Source organism: Urocampus carinirostris, chromosome 4, assembly GCF_059441175.1.
Source record: "Urocampus carinirostris isolate Australia breed hairy pipefish chromosome 4, RoL_Ucar_1.0, whole genome shotgun sequence".
NCBI classification, from domain to species: domain Eukaryota; kingdom Metazoa; phylum Chordata; class Actinopteri; order Syngnathiformes; family Syngnathidae; genus Urocampus; species Urocampus carinirostris.
This window is the reverse complement of record NC_142352.1, coordinates 36,818,046-36,836,115: the sequence shown is the minus strand read 5'-3', so window position 1 is coordinate 36,836,115 and position 18,070 is coordinate 36,818,046. Positions and strand designations below refer to the sequence as shown.

General features: G+C 41.3%; 1 protein-coding gene across 4 annotated transcripts in view; it reads left to right on the top strand.

The window, feature by feature from the left end:
* The window catches only part of sbf2 (SET binding factor 2), a 105,015-nt gene extending 89,744 nt beyond the window's left edge, over positions 1-15,271 (top strand). For 3 of the 4 annotated variants that reach the window (XM_088334422.1, XM_088334421.1, XM_088334423.1), the window contains 8 exons: positions 6,735-6,861; positions 7,097-7,224; positions 7,827-8,051; positions 8,124-8,231; positions 8,699-8,889; positions 12,314-12,401; positions 12,476-12,607; positions 14,471-15,271. In XM_088334422.1, coding sequence (XP_088190548.1) covers positions 6,735-6,861; positions 7,097-7,224; positions 7,827-8,051; positions 8,124-8,231; positions 8,699-8,889; positions 12,314-12,401; positions 12,476-12,607; positions 14,471-14,569 — 1,098 coding nt within the window. In that variant the 3' untranslated portion in view covers positions 14,570-15,271. Of the gene's footprint in view, positions 1-6,734; positions 6,862-7,096; positions 7,225-7,826; positions 8,052-8,123; positions 8,232-8,698; positions 8,890-12,145; positions 12,238-12,313; positions 12,402-12,475; positions 12,608-14,470 lie in introns of those variants that run through there. The other variant, XR_015850313.1, reaches the window with a different exon arrangement.
* Positions 15,272-18,070: the final 2,799 nt, after the last annotated feature.

Sequence of the window (18,070 nt, the reverse complement as noted above, 5' to 3'; positions counted from 1 at the left end):
CTCATGATTAATGGCAGCTTGTATTAGTTTGTATGGCGTCATCTTCCCCCACGGGTCTCATCCAAGAGGACAGATGCATGCTACAGCTAAACAGGGCATTATAAATGTGTATTAATGCAAAGATTACATTTCAATGTTGGACATTTATTATGGGCCATGCAAAAAATTAAAGCAGCCTTTTCCAGTGGTGAATTGGAGGGCTGTACAAATGCATCGATTAAAATTGATTATGAAAAGAATTGTCAACTCATTACCTCATTGTCGTATTGCTCGATTTATTAGCCATTGAGAACCTTAAATCAAAGCAAACGAGTGCATTTGATGTCAATGTGAAGTTGTAGGGTTCTAGTTCAACTTAGGTCTGGCAGAGAAATTTTTTTCAATAGCATTTCTTGTTGGATATTGCAACATTACAAACAAAATTTGCATGAAACAGTCAAACAGTATTAAGTTAACACTTTTCAAGGGAACAGAAAGTGCTTCTGAAGATAAAATATTACAAATTAATAAATAAAATATCCAAATTTGAAAGAAAAGTAATAATATGACATGCTTTGCTCAACAAAAGGGACAGATTCTTACGCATATTATATATCATTTGTACAATGGGAATATTTATCATATTTAAAGATTTAACATTCAACAGTTTGAAAAGTGGGTTTATATTTTTGGCAGATAAAAATTCGCTACACATAAAATTACATTTCTTGCTCCCTGTTTTGTATGATAAGTCTGAATGTAACTTGATCTATGGATAATGTGGTAGAAAGAGTATCTTAGTCAATTGCAAGTGTATAGCATGCCTTTGTATGTACTTTAACAAACACTTAGATTCTTTAAATAGTTTTAGATTACAGAATATTCTGTTGTTTTGTGCACTCATTTTCTATCCGTCCAAAACTAAATATTTCAATATTGGAGGAAATTGAAAATGTGTATTTTAAAAATCCCATTTAGCGATTAATCGAAAGAATAATCGACCAATTAATTGATTAATAAAAAATCGTTAGTTGCAGAAGTAGGGAATCGTAATAGGATGAACTTTTTACCCAACACCTACTGTATGGGGAGAGATTTCTCTCAAAAACAAATTTTGTCGCGATTTACTCAAGATCTGAAATTACGTGTATAAATATATTGATAAATGCACTTGCAATATTAAAAAAAGCCTCATATTTAAATCGCAGATATATTTGTGGCTCTGCAAAATACATGATTCACACCCTATTTCATCTTTTAATGATACTAAAGGGATTGTAAAATTTGAAAGTCTTTAAAAAGTGCTTGAATTCACTCATAAAAAGGGTGTACGAACCGTTGATATAGTTCACAAATGTCTATTCTCCAGCCCTTGAGATGATCTTGATTCATTATTGTGGCATACTTCTGGAATCGTGTATTTTTTTCACCAATACTTCTTCTTGAAGAAAGTATTTTGGGCTTATACTGTACATGTTTGCACTTAATTTTATTGTATTTCAATCTAATCATATTTTAAAATATATTTCAGTCGAGTATCATTCTCAAATCGAAACTTTACACTACTTGGCTATATGGTTCCTTTTTCATGTGATGGAGATTTTTATATCGAGTCAATTAATCTTTTTTGCCTGTTAATAATTAAATTCCGGTACTGAGAAAAGTACATAGCAAAATATTGTTGTATTTATTTGATCATCCATTCACCCATTATTTGCACCTCCCTTCCTCAATAGGGTCGCGGGGAGCCCAGCCCAGCTTTTTTCGAGCAGTGGGCAAGGGACACTCTGATTAGGTTGCCAGCCTGTCGCAGACGAACTAAGACAGACAACTCGCTTGCTCATTCACATCTAGGGACAATTTTGACCAGCCAATCAACATGACATGCATGTTCTTGGAATGTGGGAGCACGGGAAGAACATGCAAACTCCGCACAGGAAGGCTGGTTGCTAGATTTGAACCCATGACCATAGAACTGTGCCGCGGACGCGCTAACCACTGCGCTGCCATGCTGCCCTTTAAATGATCATATTGGATCATATTTGTTACGTTTTCAGCAGCTTTAAGTGGGTTCACCAGACTATATGCATCATTTTAAACATTTTCAACATTCAATCAGTTCGGTCCTGCCTTGTTGCAATTTTTAAAAAAAAATTCACAATGTCCATTTGGCTTTGACACCCCTGATATAGTTTGAACCACATTATACCACATACCAGGGTTTTTCTCTTTAAAAAACATGTCAGGCCTGGCTGGGACATTATTTAGCTGTCATACTTGAGCTTCCTTAAGTCATCTCCACAGCTCGACAGTAGGATTTGTTCACGTGCAAGTGTGTCTAAATTTACAGTGAGTGAGTGTAGGGTTACAACAGGGAATCAATAAATGTTCCAATAGTCAGACTACTGATAAACTAATTAGTGTCTTCACGATGTCACCAGTCACTGATATACGTCCCCAGTATATAATTGGAAAGGTTGAACTCTTGGGATTCAACATGTGAGCCTTTTTACAATGTACTCATCAGAGAGGTCAATCTGAAACAAGGTGCCTGAAAACTATAAAGCCTTTATAACTCACCCAAAAGGTGTCTTAATATTCTACTAATGAAACAATTATTCCCAAACATTGTATGGTTACATTCACGAGAGTCCAATGAATCCATCAGTGTAAAATATTTACTCCAAAACATATAATGATGCTGACAGATTGAAAAAAATTCTACCTAGAAGCATTCCTACATCGCTTGATGAACCTTGTTGTAATCAGTTAGTCTCGCTCCATGATTTCCTTTGAAAAATAAACAGACTCAAGCATTTTTTTTCACAGTCCTTATCCTGCCATAGCCTTTGATTGCCTGTATTTAGTAAACAGACATAACTTTCACTTCAAAAATCCTTAGCCAATAGTGACTGATTCAAAGGTTGATTGGCACATTGGTTAGCCATTAAAATTCCCAACCTAAATGTATCCAATTTGTGGGTGTGTATTAAAACCACAGCCTAAAATAGACATGCATATATGCAACCCAGGATCCATTTCACATGCAATTATCACATGCAAGTTGGAACAATCAGTGAGTGACTTATGGAAAGAGAAGTCAAACATTTAGAACGCTTGCACTCTGAGTGGTACTATGATCCATCAGAGGAAAACTCGGGACTGTATTTTGATGTGTGCCTTTATTGTTTTTATTCAAGTATAACTAAATTGTAGGGCTTCTCCTTTCACTTCAGGTAAAACTAATTGAAAAGGTAAACATGTGCAAAAGGATAAAGACAATAAAAATGAGCGAGGTTTTCTTGATCCAACAAAGTACTCTAATTCTCCTCCGATGTTGCTCCTTTATTTTATTTTATTTTTGCACTTTATAAAAAATATTTTACATATTTGCAGGTGTATGGCATAGATTTCTATGTATTTTTTACCATAGTGCCGATAGTGCAAGAAGAGTAGCTAACCAGATGTGCAAAATGGGGAGTCAGGTTAACAAGTCAGGTACACAGTAACATTAACACTGTAACAATAACGCTGTAATTACAATAGTGCAGAGAGCAATGTGCAAGGAGTGGCAAGCTATAAAAAACTGCCAGTAGTGCAAAAAGTCAGATTAGCAGCCGTTTAGATTTAAGTTAACTATATGTTAGATTGACCATTTAACAGTCTAATGGCCAGGGGGACTAGACTATTGCGGAGCCTGGTGGTCCTGCACCGCACACTGCAGTACCTCTTCCCAGAGGCTAGCAGAGTGAACAGTCCATGATGGGGGTGAGAGGGGTCCCCGGTAATGTTCTTAGCATGGGATAGGCAGCGCTTCTGGCCAATGTCCTGAATGGAGGGAAGTGTAGTCCCGATTATTTTCTCTGCTGTCCTCGTTACCCTCCTCACACTACCCCAGTCGGTAGCGCTGCAGCCTCCACACCACACAGAGATACAGTTGGTCAGGATACTCTCTATGGTGCCCCTGTAGAATGTGATGAGGGAGGGTGGGGGCAGGTGGGCTCTCCTCATCCTCCGCAGGAAGTACAGGCGCTGCTGTGCCCTCTTAACCAGTGATGCAGTGTTCACGGACCAGGTGAGTTTTTTTGTAATGTGCACCCCTAGGAACTTGATACTGCTGACAACCTCCACAGCCTTGTTGTTGATGCAAAGTGGGGCATGGTTGGGCTGGTTTTTCCTAAAGTCGACAATGATCTCTTTAGTTTTGTCAACATTCAGGACCAGGCTGTTGTCCCTGCACCAGCCCACCAACTGCTCCACCTCCTCTCTGTAGGCCAGGTCGTTGTCATCCCTGATGAGGCCCACCACTGTTGTGTCGTCAGCATACTTCACGATGTGGTTTGTGGCGGACCTAGGGACGCAGTCGTGTGTCATCAAGGTGAACAGCAAGGGGCTTAGGACGCAGCCTTGGGGGGAACCCGTGCTGAGGTAGATGACATCTGAACTGTTCTGACCTATCCGCACTGATTGGGGTCTGTCACCAAGGAAGTCCAGCAGCCAGTTCCGCAGGGGGGTGTTGAAACCCAGGTGTCTCATTTTGTCTACCAGATGTTGTGGGATGATGGTGTTGAATGCTGAACTGAAGTCCAGGAACAGCATCCGCACATGGGTGTTCTTCTCCTCTAGATGTGTCAGGCTCAGGTGAAGCGCAGAGGAGATGGCATCCCTGGTGGAGCGGTTTGTCCTGTAGGCAAACTGAAAGGGGTCGAATGAGGAGGGGAGACTGGAGGTGATGTGCTCTTTAACCAGTCTCTCAAAGCACTTCATTATGATAGGAGTCAGTGCAACGGGCCGGTAATCGTTGAATGATAAGATCTGGGGTTTCTTTGGCACTGGGATGATGTTGGCAAATTTGAAGCATGATGGTACTTTGGCTTGGTCTAGCGAGGTGTTGAAAATGTCTGTTAGTACACAAGCCAGCTGATCGGCGCACTCCCTAAGTACCCGCCCCGGAATGTTGTCCGGGCCTGGAGCCTTCCTTGTGTTGACCCTTCTCAGGGTCTTCCTCACGTCAGATGAGTCCAGGTGGAGTGCTCTTTCGTCCTGATTTGGAACCGCTTTCGCTGCAGTGGTGCCGTTTTGTGCCTCGAACCTTCCAAAGAATTTGTTGAGGTCATTCAGAAAGTCCATGCTAGTGTCCTGCACTGGGGCGGTGGTTGGCTTGTATTTGGTAATGGCCTGAATGCCTTTCCACATATCCCTGGTGTTGGTTTTATTGAGGAAACATTCCTGGATTTTTTGACTGTACGTTCGCTTTGCTAGTCTGATAGCACGGTTCAGGTTAGCCCTCGCTGATCTCAGCGCCTCCTTGTCACCAGATTTAAAGACAAGGTTCCGTACTTTTAGTTGTTTGCGTATCTCAGCAGTCATCCAGGGCTTCTGATTGGCACGGGTGCATATAGTTTTGGTATTGCTGACGTCTTCTGCGCATTTACTGATATAGGCTGACACAGAAATGGCGTACTCATCTATATTTATTTTGTTGTTGTAAGTGGCAGCCGATTTAAACATGTCCCAATCAGTGCAATCAAAGCAGTCCTGTAGTGCCTCCATTGCCCCCTCAGACCACTCCCTCACCTGCTTCACTGTAGGTTTTTAAAGATGTGGATGGAAGATCGGGCCTAAAATAAAATCCAGCCTGACCCAACGGGTTTTAAAGCCTGACCCAGCCTGAGACCGACAAGTGAATTTTGAGGAACTGAGCCCGAAGGAAACCCGAATTTTCATTATTTTTTTGTGAAGACTCCGGAAGAAGATGAGGGGTGCTTCTCCGAGGGCTCGTACGCGGAGTGCCTCGCGCAAGAGGAGGGCAGAATCGATTGCGCAAATCCTCCATGAAGAAAAATGTTAATGGGAGAATATTTTTTTTTTAAAAGGCAGCAACAGAAAAGCCCGGTCCAAACCTGAATGTAATGATTGACCATCTATACCCGACCTGAAATTTCTCTGGCTTAAGATCTTACCACTATTGGGATGCGACCAAATCCTGTACTGTGTGACCAACTTACATCTTTACTCGCACCAATGGAAAACATAGTGTGCCGCTCTCTCATCTAACGAGAACTAGAACAACAATAATGTTGCATTACGTGTAAAAGGTCATCAAGGGTGTTTTCAGATCCGTAAAAAGGTTTCCGGTTAATTTCTTGCTCCAATCACAACAGTGGAAAGATTGACAGAGCAAACCTCAGCACACTAAGTGCCTTAATGAAGTGTAAGTGTAATATGAAAGTAACATTCAATTTCAAGAACACGTTGGGTGGCTCAAATCAAGACAGTTTTATGAAGCAGGATTATATTCTGTCATCTTTTTGGTATTTCTGGGTCAACTCCACACTGCTGTAAACAGAGCTGTTAGTTCATCGTAAAACATTGTAACAGCTGATCACTGGAGACATCGCAAGTACGTCATCTGGTGTACATGAATTACTTTGCATAGAATTATTACCAGAGTTAAATCTTTATATCTGTTATATATTTTCAGGTTTAGCCGTTATGTTATTAAATATATTTTTAAGAAGGTCCTCAATTTTGGAGGGAGGGTTTATGAGCCAGCTAAATGTCACGCAGCTTCCAGATGCAGAAACATAATCTATCTAAACTCTCAGGGGGAAAAAAATCATAAGAACACATAATATTGCACTGTCTGTAAGAATTATGACATTGAAATGAATTAAATGACCTATTACAGGAAAATATACCGTTATTCTCAACAGTGTCATAACTGCGTTTTTTGTGTCTGTGCCTCCCATCAGGTTTTGATGCAGCACCCTGTGGACTTTGAGTTTAATCAGTACTATCTCAAGTTCCTGGCCTATCATCACATCTCTAACCGCTTCAAGAACTTCCTGTTGGACTCTGACTACGAGCGCTTGGAACACGGTCGGTATTCTTTTGCGGTTTGAGTCAGCAGGGATTTGTTTTTATTTTGTTTTGTTTGATGAATCTTTCTTTTGAATAGTCACTTTGTTAGTGCTATCATCAAGCCACATTGTTCTCGTTCGCACTCCCAAATCGAAATAATAAATCCCTTTGGCATTCAATCATTTCAAGACAAGTAAAACAATCAATGGAAGCTATATTTCTTGTGGGTTAAAAGTCTCTTCTCGTCCGACAGGCTTGTTGTTCGATGATAAGGGCGACAAGCAGGGGAGAAAAGGCATCTGCATCTGGGAATGCGTCAACAGAATGCATCGCAGGAGCCCCATCTTCTTCAACTTTCTCTACAATGCATCTGAAAGCGAAGTAAGCTTCTCCTTCTACTTAATAGTTTCCAAACACCATCTGTCCAGTGTATGCCATTTGTATGGGGTATACATTCAATTAAAGCATGGGTAGGAAGACTTTTTGAGCCGTGGGCTGCATTTGGTTATGATTGATCAATGATTCCATGACCTCGGCAATGCAAGAGATTAAAAGATAATGGAGGCTAGTCCAAATTATATTTTATGCATTTATGAATAAATATACATGTTAAATTTAATTTTAATTTCTTTTGTTAATAGACCATAAACTGGGCGGCACGGCGGTTGAGTGGTTTCCGGTTACCTTCAACATACCATAAACATGCATGTCAGGTTAATTGGCCGGTCCTAATTGTAAATGAGCGAGTGAGTTGTCTGTCTCTGTGTGACTCGCTGGCAACCAGGGCCTACTGCCCGGAGATAGCTGGGTTGGGCTCCAGCACCCCCGCGACCTTGGATAAACGGTGCAGATAATGAATGGATTGATAGACCAGAAACCCTTGGAATTAAACCAATGTCGTTTTACACATTGGAAAAAAAAAAGTTTTTTGTGATAAATATGTTGACAAGTTAGACCTTCAAATTGCTTCTTATATTCCCCAGACCATCCTCAGACCATCAATCGCCATCCCCAACCTCAACAAGTGGGACTTCTTCACGGACGAGACGCTATCAACAGGTCCCTGTTATGACTGGAGGCTGACGGCGGCAAGGTTGGACAGCTCCGAGGAGGCTCATACCCTCTCCAGCAGCAAGAGGCAGATCGTGTGGCCTTGCTACAGCAGCGTGAGCCGTGCTCAGCCTGACGCCATCACCAAGCTGCTCGCCGTGAGACTCGCAAAACCAAGGTAAAGGTGTCTTATCTGCCTGGAAGTAAACACATGTTCTCGTGCACAACAGGACATCGAGAAGCTAGAAGATGAGATGAACCAAACCCCTGAGAGGTGGCAAACCACTCTGGATCGAGTCTTCATTAGCATCCAGGAAGACCTTAAGCAAGAAGGAAGTGTAAGTCAAGTCTCTTCAAACTCTAAATACTGTATTTTTTGCACTATGAAGCCTAACCGCATAATAAGGCACACACCCGTTTTGTCATATATGTTTCATATATAAGGCGCATGAAATTGTGATTACAGTTAGGTTGTCCGTGAGTACATAATAATGCAATGCATCCTCAAACAATACGTTACACGTGACGTCATGTGTCCTCATCTGGGCATGCGGGATATGGCGGCGTTGGATACGGAGACGCATAGAAGTCACATTGAGTTTGACATGTGAACGATCTCACAAAAATATCAGATTTCACCCCAAAAATCCAAATTAAGCATTAAGTGTGAATGGCAGCAGCTTCACAATGCAGAATTTGAAGAAAATCTGAGATTTTAGGTGCGACTTATGGTTGTGAAAACACGATTAATTTCACAATTTATCATTTCTAAAGCCTCATCTGCGGTCTTTGTCCCACTTTATAGCTCTGCAAGCAGCCGCTGTCCATTTCCGGGCTCATTCCCACGTCCAGCCTGCAAGCTCTGCACCGGCGCTCCATGCTGCACCTGCCTGACAGTAGCCTGGTGGACGACCGCAGCACAGCCACGTCCAATGGGATCAACCGCCGCGCCGCGACACTTTACAACCAGTTCACCCCCAAAAGCGAGGAGAACAGGTGCACCGGCAACCCCACGGCTGAAATATAATTTGATTCACTTGGCTCGGGTTCGCTTTTGAGTCAGCGCCCGGGAATGTGGCCCCATACTCATGTACAATTTCCATGAATGCATTGAATTTAGGACGAAAACTTCTACCGCGAGGCTTCTCTTTAAAGGTGTTTCCAAAGTGTTTTTTTCCCCCATTAGGGATACAGATTAAGCTTTCCTCCCCACAATTTAGCAAATATGTTACAAAGTATTCTACGTGCTGGGCGACTTAAGAAATTTAGTCCCGTAGTTGACCCATCTGGCTTATTTGCTTGAGAATTGTGACGCCATAGAAGGAACACAACGCTTTCAAAATGGCAAATTCCATTATGACAACATTTGTGGGAGCTCCAAAACAGACAGCGATTTTAGTGACAAGGAATCGCATACTGCTCATTTCTACTTGGAGGCATGCAATTGAGGTTTTTTCTTTTGTGTTTTTTGCCGCCCGTGTTTTGTCCTACTAGTTCCCCGTTAACGTCGGGGCTGCTGAGGGCTCTCCTGATTTACAGGGAGTGCAGAATTATTAGGCAAATGAGTATTTTGACCACATCATCCTCTTTATGCATGTTGTCTTACTCCAAGCTGTATAGGCTCGAAAGCCTACTACCAATTAAGCATATCAGGTGATGTGCATCTCTGTAATGAGAAGGGGTGTGGTCTAATGACATCAACACCCTATATCAGGTGTGCATAATTATTAGGCAACTTCCTTTCCTTTGGCAAAATGGGTCAGAAGAGGGACTTGACAGGCTCTGAAAAGTCAAAAATAGTGAGATATCTTGCAGAGGGATGCAGCACTCTTAAAATTGCCAAGCTTCTGAAGCGTGATCATCGAACAATCAAGCGTTACATTCAAAATAGTCAACAGGGTCGCAAGAAGCGTGTAGAAAAACCAAGGCGCAAAATAACTGCCCGTGAACTGAGAAAAGTCAAGCGTACAGCTGCCATGATGCCACTTGCCACCAGTTTTGCCATATTTCAGAGCTGCAACATCACTGGAGTGCCCAAAAGCACAAGGTGTGCAATACTCAGAGACATGGCCAAGGTAAGAAAGGCTGAAAAACGACCACCACTGAACAAGACACACAAGCTGAAACGTCAAGACTGGGCCAAGAAAAATCTCAAGACGGATTTTTCTAAGGTTTTATGGACTGATGAAATGAGAGTGAGTCTTGATGGGCCAGATGGATGAGCCCCTGGCTGGATCGGTAAAGGGCAGAGAGCTCCAGTCCGCCTCAGACGCCAGCAAGGTGGAGGTGGGGTACTGGTATGGGCTGGTATCATCAAAGATGAGCTTGTGGGGCCTTTTCGGGTTGAGGATGGACTCAAGCTCAACTCCCAGTCCTACTGCCAGTTTCTGGAAGACACCTTCTTCAAGCAGTGGTACAGGAAGAAGTCCGCATCCTTCAAGAAAAACATGATTTTCATGCAGGACAACGCTCCATCACACGCATCCAAGTACTCCACAGCGTGGCTGGCAAGAAAGGGTCTAAAAGAAGAAAAACTAATGACATGGCCTCCTTGTTCACCTGATCTGAACCCCATAGAGAACCTGTGGTCCCTCATCAAATGTGAGATTTACAAGGAGGGAAAACAGTACACCTCTCTGAACAGTGTCTGGGAGGCTGCGGTTGCTGCTGCACGCAATGTTGATCGTGAACAGATCAAAGCACTGACAGAATCCATGGATGGCAGGCTTTTGAGTGTCCTTGCAAAGAAAGGTGGCTATATTGGTCACTGATTTGTTTTTGTTTTGTTTTTGAATGTCAGAAATGTATATTTGTGAATGTTGAGCTGTTATATTGGTTTCCCTGATGAAAATAAATAATTGAAATGGGTATACATTTGTTTTTTGTTAAGTTGCCTAATAATTATGCACAGTAATAGTCACCTGCACACACAGATATCCTCCTAAAATAGCTAAAACTAAAAAAGCCCCACTCCAACTTCCAAAATATTCAGCTTTGATATTAATGAGACTTTTGGGTTCATTAAGAACATGGTTGTTGTTCAATAATAAAATTAATCCTCAAAAATACAACTTGCCTAATAATTCTGCACTCCCTGTATTTGCTCCCGGTTGGCGCTAGTTAGATGCCCACCATGTATGTGTTGTTTGGCAACCAAGCCTGCCGTCAGCACCAGTTTTCATGTTCCTTGGTTTTTTTTATTCCCGGCAAGCTTCGAATTCTTCCCAGTTGCAGCTTTTCGCTGATTGTTCCCAGTTAGCCTGGCTGCTCAAGTGTTTTTTTTTTCCAAAATGCCAAAGCTACGGCCGTCTTTCGTTGTTTGGTCCCAGATAGCCATCTTTTGGCGGCTCTCTGTGTGTTTTCTTGCCGGATAGGCCCTTTTTTGGCTGCTTGCTATTTGTTGCACCATTACTGCATGCAAGTGCAACACAATGCCGCGGCATTATACACAAAAACAGCCAAAAGTTCACTTAAAGCACTCGTAACCTCTTTGACAAACACGTAAAACAATTTGGCGACTGGCTTGCTAGGGTACTTGTGTTCCTCCGATGATGTCACAGCTCAGATTACAAAAACAAGACTTGCTGTCTTCAAAATGCATTATATTGGAAAATAATTGTAATATACTAAAGACATACATAGAGATTTTATGCAAAAAAACATGTACTATTTTCTCATATTTTGCATGTTTAAGAATTTGAGATTACTTTGCAGTGTACCAAGTATACTAGGTGTTGTTTTATACCCTCGGGGTACTTGAAGGCAATCAAAAGGCTACATGGGATTTTAAAATATAGCTTCAAAGAATTATGTATGTATATGTGTATATATATATATATATATATATATATATAATATATTAAACATGTTTCAAATGGAACACCAAATCAGTGCACTTCCTCAAATCTAGAAAAGCTACATTAGGAAAATATTTTCCTCATTTAGGGATTATTTTCTGATCTGTATACATTTTCATGTATTTTTCTGTTGTCAAATAATCTAGGTATCACAGTTTGTTTTTACCCATCAAAACAAATTCTTAAAGCAACACATAAAATTAAAGCAGGACTTGAGCATTCTGCTCATTTTAAAGGGACAGTGTGTATTATTTGACCACTAGATGTCAATGTATTGTTTGTGCAACTGAAAACGAGTGCTCAAAAGCGCAAGGAAGAATACAAACTACGGAGACTCAAAGTGACCATAAAGAACTAATTTTCTTCTTATTTTTTCCCCTCCAATCCTTCACAAGGTTTTTGTTTTTTGGTCTACCTGCAGCAGCAAAATGGCAGCAAATTATGTCAGTTCTCTCTAGTTGAGCATCAAAAATCCCTGGACATATGAGTAATTTCTTTAAAAATGCATATTTATATGACATTCGGCACTAGTATGAGATTTAGACATGTTTTTCTCCACTCAGGTCTTTTGAAGGTGTCCTGTTCAAGCGTGGAGCCTTGCTGAAAGGTTGGAAACCTCGTTGGTTCGTGCTGGACATCACCAAGCACCAGGTGAGGCCACTCCCCGACAGGGGGCGTCAAAAAAGCAAGCGACAGATTGTGACTCGGGCTGTCGTCCTCGACAGATGAGGTACTACGACACCGGCGAAGACACCAACTGTCGGGGTCACATCGAGCTGGCGGAGGTTGAGTCTGTTCTCACCGCCATGCCAACCACCGGAGCACCTAAACACATCAGCGAAAAAGCTTTCTTTGACGTAAGTCTTTATCGCTTACGCCCGCACATTAGCATTGTTTTATTACTATATTTTCCGCACCATAAGGCGCACCGGATTATAAGGCCTTTCGTGTGTACGGGTACTTAATAATGCAATGCATTAATATGTGGCACTGGCCTAAATTGCTAAACATCGGATGCAATGGGAATCAAACCCAGGTTGTGGTGGTGAGCGGGTCGACATATTACCACTCAACCACTAGTGGTTCAGATGACATGCAAAATGGCATTAGAACTCCCATTATCACGCCATTTTTACCAAGTATCGACCGATTAGGGTTTTTCGGGCCGATACCGATTATTAATAATAAGGCCGTTAACTGATATTTTGGAGCCGGATTTCGTTTGCTGTTAAAGCTTAAATATTGGCGTGAGAAATTTTACTCGCGCAAAAGCAAACCAAGAATATTTGTTGTAAGTTGAAAAGAAAACTTTAATAACGCTCGGAAAACTTTTCCAGTAAATACATTAGAATTTCAACACAACTAACATGACTAATACGTGTTGCATTCCTCTGCAGTCTCCCAAAGCCACACAACACAATTGGCTTGAAGTGTGTTTTACTTTGCAAAAAGTATATAGGGGAGTCAGATATTAAATTAAATTCAAACATTTGTTTACACTGGGAAATCTAATAAGACAGGGTTTCATTCACATTCGTGATCTGGTTACAGCATTTAGAGAACAACGATTATGAAGACCTTTAATGTCTTTTCATATGTTATTTGTACCACTGGTGGTCTCGTGGTAAAGTATGGTCACTCTCGCTGCCACTACAGGGGTTTGATTCCCGTTGCGTACAATGTTTTGCAAAATAAAGTCAAATCATGTTTATTTGTATAGCCATTAATCACAAAGAGTCTCAAAGGGCTGCACAGACCACAGATTATTGCAAACTACAGACTATTGTGACACCATCCCCTGATATGAAACCTACAGGAGGGCAAATAATACACATATATTGTCAACATAAAATATAGGTTATTCATATGCTATAGAGTAGAAGTGTGTTTTAATCTTAGATTTAAACATTTCCACTGAGGTTGCGGATCGAATCTCCGGGGGAAGAGCATTGCACAGCACCGGAGCCCAATGGAGAACACTCTCGAACCTGCGGATCTCTTCATGGCTCTTGGGATCACTAATAGACCAGCATTTTCAGAGCAAAGGCTCCGGACCGGAACATACGGGGAAATTAAATCTGAAAGATATGAAGGAGCAAGTCCATGCATGATTTTTTTATACTACCAACAGAACCTTAAAAACACATCTTCAGCTAACAGGAAGCCAATGCAGCTTAGCTAAAATCGGGGTAATGTGATCAAACTTTCTTGTCTCAGTTGAAAGCCTCGCTGCAGCATTTTTTACTAGCTGAAGGCTCTTGATTTTGTACTTCGGGAGACCGGAGAGTAGTGCATTACAGTAATCGAGACGGGAGGAAACAAACGCATGAATTATAATCTCTGCATCCAACTGACAACAGTTTAGGGCGAATGTTAGCAATGTTGCGAAGATGGAAAAAAGCGGTTCTAGTAATATTCTTAACGTTTGTTTGAAAAGACAAATATGACACCGAAGTTTTTAACTGAGTCACTGTGGGTGTCAGTGATGTTTATCGATTTGATCAGTCATTGTGATTTTGCGGTGCTCCTTATAGTCCTGAAAATGCGGTAATTATAGCTAAAGTTTACAAAATGAATCAATATGTTTATATGGCTTTCCCATTAGAGAAAAATGTTGAATGAGTTAATCAGGTGCGCTCTGGTGTCCAGAATTTACGATAATTTGAATGTGATTGGTTAAATAATGACGCAGTTGTTATTTTTAACCTTTTTCTCTTTAGCTGAAGACAAGCAAGCGCATGTACAATTTCTGCGCGCCGGACTCGGCCAGCGCTCAGTTGTGGATGGACAAAATCCAGAACTGCATCTCAGACGCCTGAGTCGCCTCATGGCCAGGTTGGCCCGGGTGACATCAAAGACGGCTCCTCATCCCACTTTCAGACATTTTTCCTTTTGGAGACCACACCCGCCACTAAAAAGGAGACAAGGGGACCATTCTTAAGCAATATCTGTGGTCCAGGTTTTGTCCCAGGACATGCTACTGCTGCTCGGTGTCAAAGCAACCATTTGCACTTAGGAACCGTATGCACTCCCCAAGTAAGGCGGAAGCCATTTTGTTTTTCTTTTCACACTACATGTGAGCGTTCCTCCAGCGAGCTTACTTGTTGGAATCAAAAGAAGAGAGGAAAAAATTTGCACAGCCAGTCCAAAAGTTACCTGATGTTCTATTTAAGTGTTGATGTGAAATGTATGTCAAGCCTGTCCACGTCTGTTTGTGACTTATTGTTATTTTTTTAAGAACCGTTTTCTCTTGTTTGTGTAAATATTTGTCCCTACTTTTGATCATGTGAAGCACATCTTTTCTAACCTTCCTGACGTGACTAAATATGTGTTTTTGTCTGTTTTTTGTGCGAATACCTGAGTGGCCTGTTGCTGGTTCTCCAAAGGACGGCTATCTGTGTCTTTAACTGATTTTAACAAAACAAAGGTCTTTTAAACAAAATGAAGTTATTCAAAGATATCAAAAGCTTTGTTACTGTATCTTATTTTTTGTCGGAAATAAATCACATATTTGAAATGCTCGTTTTGAACTTCCTTGATGTGAGCACTTTCATGTTTAATACCACCATAACTAACTAAATCAAATGTATTTGTATAGTACTTTGCAGACACCGGAATGCAACTCAAAGTGCTGTATAAAACTTTTTAATGCACAATAAGAAACCCTCACCCAATATCCCTAAACATGAAATTGACAAACACACATAACGGAAAATTAAATACATTCGTTTCTGGCCTAAGAGAGTATAAAGTCTACCTGTGAATCAGCAAATCCAAAAAGTCAATTTCAGCTTTTTTGGGGCAGTTTTCACATCCGGGGTAACTACCAGAGTGTCTTAAAAGCTAGCGTGGATATTCATTGTTATTCTTGCCTTAGAGAGTCAAATGGTTTTCTCTGGAAAAAATGCTGAGTAAACAACACCAAAAGTGCTGAGTCAGTTTCGTGGAAAGACAGACAGACATACATATATACTTGGATCACAAACAAACAATATTCATCACCACCCTTGCTTTGCTTGTGGGTGATAACTAGTAATGGGATCTCCCCTGGAATGTTTTTTTATTTCCAAAAAAATGAATCAGAAATTAGATTTATTTTATATAGGTGTTTTATGCAATTCAAAGTATGAAAATTATACAAACTATTCAAAAATGAGGAACAGGGTGAAGGGAGCCCCAAAAAACACTCAAGGGTGGAGTGACTCCACCCTTGAGTGTTTTTTGGGGCTCCCTTCACCCTGTCGACTGTGTTGACCCCCACAAGTTTCTGAGCAAAACCACAGACTTTGTCTTGTATCTGTTGCATTCTTTCAATGAAGATTTGCTCACTCTGTATTATCTACATGGACGACCATGCACATTTTATGCATGTATGTTATGTAAGCACAACGGGAAGATTAATTCTTCATGTTCGCAGCAATTGACAGTAAATTGAGGCCATTTTTGGCAAACCTTGGACTCCAGCACGGCCTTTTAATTAGACACTGAAACCCATCGCTATTTTGAGTTGATTTCATTTCAGCTAGTTTAAAAAGATGTACATAAGCCCCATAGGCCTCACGCTCCTGTGATGTATCTTTGTTGACTTGTGTTGCCGGCAGGGGTGGGCGCATCCATCCAAATATCGATATTATGAACACTAAGTGAGTTCTTGTATTTGATTGAGACTATTGTCCAGGGATCGATACTCCACTCCTCCACCAATTTCCTCAAAGCGCTGCTTATATAAGTACCGAAGATCGGACGGGCCCTTCTCTCCCTCATACAGCGTCCTCTGCCACTCTTTAAGTTTATGCCAGAGTCATGACTGACGTGCACATTTTAGTACCACTCACTACCTGGCCTGCTGCTGCTGCATACTGCCCGCTGGGCAGAAGAGAGCCAAATAGATCTGCCCAACTCTACCAGAAGCTAAAAAGGACAGAGGCATAAGGGAAATGCAGAAAAGGACAATGTCAGGTGAAATATGTGTGGTAAAGTGGTCTGCTACTGCAGCAAAACCAGACATTTACATAAAAACATGGGGAAAAAAAGCTGCAACCAAACATGTAAACGTGGTACTGTTATCGGACAAAACCCTGTAAATCTGTAGTCACTATTGCAACAGAGCCAATGAGTGACAATTTGACACATCAATGACTTTATTTTCAAAATATCATACAATGAAAAATATTTTGTCTTGTAGACATTGTTATGCAGTATTTGTTTTTTGTTTTTTTTTTTGTTGTTTTCAGACTTTGGTTTTATAGTCCTAAAAAAATCTTGCCACTCATTTTGAAAGAGATGCTGGAGATTAATCCAAATAAATTTGTTACAGGTGATTTTGGGGCCGAGGAAAAATGAGGCAAAAAAGCTGAAGATGTTCTTTCTTCTGCTCTGAATGTTTGCGTGATTATGAAATAGGAACGTGCATGCAGTGGGCCAGGGAAGGAATTTATAATAACTGACACCTAAACATTTTGCATACGTTGAAGAAATTGTGCATCTTTAGTCTCTCAGTGTCTTTGTAAAATTTGAAAAAAGTTCAAATGTGGAGTGCGTCTTTGGAACCCTCTAGATGGGCAAAAGAGCATATGTAAGCTTTTATCTCAAGGAACACTTTTATTTTCATCCTTAATTTAATCAAAAAGCTGCAGAACATGTTTTGACTCGAATAAAGAGTTCTGAAGTTGATATTAATCTAAATTTTGAGGTCTTCCAGTTTCATGATAGACTACATTTTAAGCAGTGTCATGCTGTCAGTTGATATAAAACTCCTTGAAATCTGTAAATTCGGGTCAATTATTGGACACACGAGGTTCAAATTTAACACTGCAGAGAGTGTAGCGTTTTGCAGTCATGATTTACACAAGTGGGGTTAAAACAACAAATTGAAGTCAAACATTTTTAAAATCACAAAAACGTAGACGTAATTTCATCTCATCTCATTAGCTGCACCGCTTATCCTCAGTAGGGTCGCGGGGGTGCTGGAGCCCATCCCAGCAATCATCAGGCAGTGGGCAGGGGACATCCTGAACTGGTTGCCAGCCAATTGCAGGGCACACGGGGACAGACAACTCACTCGCTTGGTCACGCCAAGGGACAATTTGGACCGGCCAATTCACCCGAAATGCATGTCTTTGGAATGTGGGAGGAAACCGGAGTGCCCAGAGGAAACCCACGCAAGCACGGGGGGAACATACAAACTACGCACAGTAAGGCCGGGAGCTGGATTTGAACCCACGCAGGAGGTTCCTACGACCTCAGAACTGTGCTGCACACGCGCTAACCACTGCGCCGCCGTGCTGCCTAGACATTCCTTTCCTCGTAAATGAAGCATC